The 7421-nt window shown below is 31.8% G+C and overlaps 1 protein-coding gene across 2 annotated transcripts in view; it reads left to right on the top strand.

Moving 5' to 3' along the window:
- Positions 1 to 553: 553 nt before the first annotated feature.
- LOC143075426 (carbonic anhydrase 12-like) overlaps positions 554 to 7421 on the top strand; it is a 64181-nt gene continuing 57313 nt past the window's right edge. The window contains exon 1 of one of the 2 annotated variants that reach the window (XM_076250828.1): positions 554 to 608. In XM_076250828.1, coding sequence (XP_076106943.1) covers positions 569 to 608 — 40 coding nt within the window. In that variant the 5' untranslated portion in view covers positions 554 to 568. Of the gene's footprint in view, positions 609 to 6725; positions 6846 to 7421 lie in introns of those variants that run through there. The other variant, XM_076250821.1, reaches the window with a different exon arrangement.

Genomic DNA, 7421 nt, shown 5'->3' with positions numbered 1-7421 from the left:
TAAACGCTTCTATATACTTTTATTGGGCCTACCACATAGAGTCAAAATTTATGCTTGTTTAATAACTCTGGAGATATGTGAAGTGCATACTTTAAATCTTGTTTAAAATTGCAATAATTATCATCGATATTGAGGAGCATGTACATAGATTTTATCTCAATTAAAGATACAGTTTGTTTTACATGCCTAACCTTGCTTTTGAAATTAGACGAATGTAATAAATAGTGATTTGGTAAATAGGACCCAAAATGTCTAGACTAAGGTTCGGTCACTGAAAGTTATAACCTCCACCCCAGAAACCCATAAACTTCAAAATATTGTCCCAACAAATAAAAAATAATTGAAATATATGTCTCTAGCTTTTGAATCAAAGAAAAACTTAAGGACGCTTAAATTTATTTATATTGATTGACCTTAGCAATCGCTATAAATATGAGTTCATATAACGCACAAAGCAATAGAAATAAATTGTACGTAAATGGTAACATATTATGATACAAATCATAGAAAATCTCACAAGTGAACTTATTTGCTCATGTCAGTAATGTGGATGCAGATTTTAATTTTTATGATATTTGGAGGTTTTGGTGTTGCAAATGGAGCACTAGGTAAGCGAGATTAATTTGATATTTTTTTGTATTTTTTGTCATTTTACTATATGATTTTATTGAAAAATAATTTGCTGTCTTCAACCTTTTCTCTTCCTTTATTTGTTACATACCGGTGTCTGTTACAAATGACATTTGATAGATAATAGATAATATGCATATTAAGTACACTAGCATATGAGAAGGGGTAAATGGGGAGGGGCAGCTGTTCTCCTTTTAAAAGTCTGGAGGGCTAAAACTTGTTTTTACATTCCTCCTTTTTGTCAAAAAAAGTATTGAACATAAAAAGGAAAATGAAAGAGGATTTACTTCTAAACTATTAGACTATAGAAAAGCGTTTTTTGCTAGTGACTTTCAGAAGTACCGCGCGGCCCACTTATGCCGCTGGTGTAGATGTCACACATACGAGGAGAGTTGATTGTTCATACATAATGGGTTATGATGTGATGCAGTTCTAACAATAAAAGTAAAAATTCCGATGGGATGTATCAATGTGTTTTCAGAGATCCAACTTTTTTAAGTCGTTATATATGTCTATTAGGGCACGAGTTTTTAACTTCAAAAGGGGATGGTATGTTTTTTTCTTTAGATTTAAAGATCAAATATATTGTGATCAAGCAGATGACAAAAAAATATATTGTGGTCAAGCAGATGACAAAACTATTTCTGAAAACCTGATTTTCCCCATACTTTGTAGTGTTAAATTTAAAAAAAAATAATTAATTGACAGCGTTAAAAACTAAAAAAAATATGCTCGTGACTTGCGGGAAAACCAATTCTGACTGACCTTTTCCTCGTTAACGTTAAATGATTAATTCCTTAGGCATAGATTACCTTAGCTGGAATTGGCAAAACGTTTAGGAATTTTGGATCTCAATGCTCTTCAACTTCGTACTTTATTTGGCCTTTTTAACTTTTTTGGATTCGATCGTCACTGATGAGTCTTTTGTAGACGAAACGCGCGTCTGGCGTATATATAAAATTTAGTCCTGGTATCTATGATGAGTTTATTTCCTTGTATATAGAATAGAGAAATACAAACAATATTTTCTCAGTAATGCTTTCATCGCTTACATTATTAAAAAAGAAATGTAATTAAAAATTGAAGAATGTAAAATGTAAAAACGCCCCTTTATTTGTTGGTTTTACATGATATTATAATTGATTATAATTATCTTAATGATTGTATGCACTATTTGGCAGATATTTGAACATTTAGTGATAATCATTGCACTTACTTTTTAAAGTGATGGCATAGAATAATCACTATATAAGTGAAGTCTCAGACAGATAATGACGACCTAACACTTACAGAAAATTTTATTTTGTATATATGATTGGCAATGCGACAACTATCTACCGAAGACCAAATGACGTAGATTTTAACGTTTATTTATGTAACCATATGGCTTTCAACAATGACCAAAACCCATGCAGCATTGCAAGTTGTAAAACGGTCCCGACATGACAAAATGTAAAACAGTTCTAATGAAGGATCTGGTTTGTCCACAAAACAACAAACGAAAAACAAATGTGATATACAGAAAAAAATTTTTTTTTTTTGGATGTAACGCGTCGTCTGATTGGCTGACGTTATTTTGTTATCAGCCCATAGACATAATTTAGTCATGTGTGATGTCATCAACGTTTTTTCATGGTTTTCTACAGTTAAACATGGAATTTTTAATTAAATTATAAGAAATGACTGTAATATTTTTTCTGTCTATTCGAAATAACATAAAAAATGTGGTGCACACTGTTAAATAACCCGCTACGCGCCTTATTCAGTGTGCACCAAATTTTTTTATGTTATTTCTTCATAGACAGAAAAAATATTACAGTCATTCCTTTAATAAACGACAAACACTGAATAATAGGTTTCTAACTTAGGACAAGCATACACAGCATGTGGTGAGGTTTGATATGTTTGGGCGTTAGCAGGCCTCCTAACCTGGGACAATGGTGTAGAAGCAATACATAACAAAATAAAAATTAAGTTGAAAAGGGCTTGGCACTTCAGATCGATACAAATTACATCAGTTCCGTTGATGTGCACTATTCTTTTAGTCTCGAAAAATTTGATTTGATTTAATTTGATTTAATTTATAAGATAAAGGTGGCTTTCAAATCTACTTTTCACGAACAAGCTACTTTTAAATCAGTACTGCTTTAGTTGCTTTTCGTCAGTTTGCAAGTTTATTTTTGTATTTGTGCTTCGTCCAATCAGTCTGATGGATCAAATCCTGATTTTAGGTTATAGATTCTTCTTGAAACATGATGTTAGACCACTACTAGTATCCCAAGTAACTCACACACATGTTTAACCCCACAACATTCTTTATGTACCTGTCCGAAGCAAGAATCCTTCAGATTCAGAGGTTGTCGTATTATGCTGTCTGCATTATTCGTTTTAGAATAAATCTCTATTTTGAATTGTTTTCTATCTTGTCAGCAGGCTAGACTTTTAACGCTTTCTGTACGGTATTGGTTTTATTCATAGTTGAAGTCTTATAGAGATTTACATTTGCTTACATCTACGTGTTTTTGTTTTTTAAGATTGATGTCTCCTTGGCAATCAAACTACATACTATATCAACTTCACTTTAAATTAGCATTCAACGCTCTTAAATTAAGGAACAACAATAAAAATCAAGCTGCTTAATGAAAAAAAAAAAGATTTATCGTTGATAACTCGTAATCTCCAAAATTCCACTTGAACCATGATTATCTATGAACCTTAGTCCTAGGTTCTCTTTTTAGCTTGTTCTTTTCAAATGACATTTCACGATATATTACCTGTCAATTTTCCATCTTTACATGTCTAGTTAAGTTACAAGTGTATGATAAAATTCACTGTTTATGTGCACATAAATATATTTCTAAAGCTCTCAGATAAAAAAAAAATTAAAAAAGTTCACGTGGCCTAATTGAATGTTTACACAATATTGTTCCCTCCTAGTGATCCAGTTATTTATTATTGCCCCATACTGACAAGGAATTGATAGTTGTGCAACGTAGTGCACTTAATATACTGTCCGCCTTTTCGTTCGATTGTATGATAGAAATGTTTCCCCTTACTGTTTCTGTAGAACATTACACCGTCTGAGAGAACCGAGAGGAACGTTCTATAACTTTTTATACATATAATTTTTTTTTTCAAATATTGTTACAAAATGTAAAGCACAATGTTGATAAATTCAACATCCGTATGATTAACTAAAAAAAACATAAATATAACAAAAATTGGTATGAGTGCCAATGAGACAATCCTCCATCCATGTCACAATTTGTAAAAGTAAACCATTTTACATGTAGTTCGAAGTACGGCCTCCAACACAGAGCCTTGGCTGCATAGTTAAGTTTCTACAGTTTGATGCATTTCAGTCTTATCTTAATGTTACGATTAATGTATTTAAATGTTATTGTTTGTTAATGTAAATGCAAATGTTAGAAAATGCAGATACAAATAAATGTAAATGTACATGATACAGTGTAACGGAAATGTAAATTGTTAGTAAATGTACATGATACAGTGTAACGGAAATGTAAATTGTTAGTAAATGTAGATGTCAGTAAATGTAAAGAAGACAGCAATAAAAAAAAAAAAACAATTGTACAATGAGCATATAGACATAGAATTCAGCACACGCGTTCAACGAGGAATTCTATAATATTCAAAAGTAGTTTACCACAAAGTATGAATGGACATTGAGTTTTATGAAATTGAGTAACTACTGCATATATAAATGAAAACATACTGTCATTGATATGTAAGCTTCAATGAAAGGCCATCCTTTAAGTATCCAATACTCATTTAGAGCCTACAAACGTATTAATATCAATTGTTAGTACAATTCACCATAAAATTGTTTATATTCTAGTTCTGATAAGTTAGTTCCCTTATGTGGTCTTTTAATATGTGCATTGTCTCTGCATTTCTGCATCTTTATCGAAAACCAATTTCCCCATTCAATATCTAATTCGAATTCATAAAATACATATACGAGACGATCAAATTATAAAAGTCAATGTCACAAGATATTCAACTTAAGGCCACTCAAATGTTTATGATGAGTACCGATTATCAGGTTGTCTGCATGTTGATATCTTAAAATATCAGCTGCGAGACATAATATGAAGCTTTTTGTCGAGTAAGCGCAGCGAACGAGATCAAAAAGCCTTCATATTATGTCGAGCAGCTGATATTTTACAATATTAATATGCCGATAACCTGATAATCGATTTATCGGGCTGTATTTGCGTCCTTTGGAAGTATTGTCTTAGTTTCACCAGCAACCGGAAGTTGACTTGATAAGTTCGGGTCAAACTTATCAACGTCGGTTCAAACATTATGACGTCGCTGATATGTTCGGGTCAAAGTTATTAAGGCCAGGTCAACGTATTTGACGTCACAAAGCCGTGATATGGAGTTTTATTAAGAGCTGAGCAGATTGATATAGACAGTTGAACGACCGATAATATTTTTTATCATACAATGATCTACACTCATCCACCTTATTATACAATGTATGAGTGAGGATCTGGGTGGGGTTTACAGAAACTGAAATGATGAGTATAGAGATTAATGAGTAAAAAATATAAAGGAAAGAAACTTATCATGAATGGCCGGGATGCTAACTTACAAAGACCTACTAGAAAATAAAAGAAATACAATAGTGATTTCAGAAAATGAACCATATACAGAAAAAAGAATTCATCAAATGACATGAAATTTTTTAACTTAAATTATTTTCATGAGATTTTTTCAAGAATAAACGTTATTTTTGGAAGATAAGAAAAAAATGCCTTTATATCTAAATAATGCGGAAATCAACAACTAAACTTATTGATACATGTATACTTTTCAAATATCGGCTCTTGATATCTTGTTCAAATAACTTCTATATCTTTCGATACTGCACATATAAGGAAAGCCAACGGGGTCAAAATTCTTACTTCGTAACTTGTCAATTTGTAACGTCTTGCAACTGTGTGATTTGTCAATTTGTATATTGCTGTTTTTTAACTTGTCGATTCGTAAATTGTCAATTTGTATATATATTGCTGTTTTGTAACATGTCGATTCGTTAACTGTCGATTTGCATGTTTTGTAACCTGTCGATTCGTAAATTGTCAATTTGTATAATGATGTTTTGTAACTTATCGATTCGTTAAATATCAATGTGTGAAATGTCATCGTTGTATTATGCTATCGATCATTATGACGACAGATGTCGCTCGGTTTCTTCTTCGGTATATAGGCCTCCTGTAAATAGGAGCACCGCCATATGGAATATATACCAAAGTAATTTAAATCAATTATGTACAGCACATCTATATAAAAGAAAACAAATATATAAATACATTGTTTGTTTTATATGGCATGTATACCAGGGTTTCGATCGCTTTTATTTAGAGGTGACCACAAATAAACATGTGTGTTTACTGTACTGGTCACCAAACCTACTTACAGGAGGCTTATACAATGAGGAAGAAACCGAGCGCCATCTGTCGTCATAATGATCGTTACCATTATACAACGATGACATTTCACACATTGACAAATCACACATTGACATTTAACGAATCGAAAATGTTACAATTTACAAAACATCAAATATATACAAATTGACAATTTACGAATCGACAAGTTACAAAACATCAATACACAAATTGACAATTTAAAAATCGGCAAGTTACAAAACATCAATGTACAAGTTGACAATTTACAAATCGACATTTAACGAATCGACAAGTAACAAAACATCAATATACAAATTGACAATTTACGAAGAATCGACAAGTTACAAAACATCAATATACAAATTGACATTTAACGAATCGACAAGTTACAAAACAGCAATATACAAATCGACAATTTACAAAACAGCAATATACAAATGGACAAATCACACAGTTACAAGTTAAAAATTGACAAGTTACGAATTAAGAATTTTGAACCCGTTGGCTTTCCATACACATATACATGTATTTTATACATGTACCTTGCGTTGTATTAGTGACTGTGACTTTTATCAAGTTTATACAAAACATGCAGACTACGAAATACAAATATTTGTTCACCGTTTTGTAATGTAGTGACCTACTCTTTTGGGTTATCACTTAACCCGCATTTTTAATTCGTCAAAATGAAGCAAGGTTCTTACATGATATCAATTTTGCAAGTTATTTTTATTGGTTTGACTCTGTTTTATGATCGTGTATTAGGCAGTGCTGGTAAGTAGTTATCTGTTATCAATATTGTAGTTTCCTCAATGCTTTTCTGAGAGTCTACGTAAAAAAAAGATAGGAATTGGAGCCCAGACAACAACTTGTCATCGTATTGCAGGGTATAGTAACACATGTGAAAAATATGGGATTGTACGGTTCATATACATTTGTAGTAGGATTTTATATTGCATACAATACAATACAATAGTTTGAGTGTAGACGAATGAGAGACCAGCATGAAGATAGTTTTAAAGTACAATGGTGTTGAGGAGGTTGAACTGCATGAATCCTTATTTTGTATTTCGATAACTTTCATCAATTTTATTACGTTATTGCTGTTCATTTCTGTTTCCTTTCCGTCTGTGTTGTTATTGCTTCTCATCACGGTGCGGAGCTATTGGTTTCAGTCAAAATACACGCCATCTTGAATAAATTACTTATCACGTACATATGTATAGATTTTGATTGGTTGCATTATAATGAGGCTGAGATACAGCAACAGCTATTGGCTTAAATGAGATAAAGAATTACAGACTTTTCTCGTCCAGGATAAGACATCAAATGCCAGAAAATTAACTTTGT

Source organism: Mytilus galloprovincialis, chromosome 5, assembly GCF_965363235.1.
Source record: "Mytilus galloprovincialis chromosome 5, xbMytGall1.hap1.1, whole genome shotgun sequence".
NCBI classification, from domain to species: Eukaryota; Metazoa; Mollusca; class Bivalvia; order Mytilida; family Mytilidae; genus Mytilus; species Mytilus galloprovincialis.
Note: the sequence above shows the minus strand (reverse complement) of the source record. Positions and strands in the feature narration are given on the sequence as shown.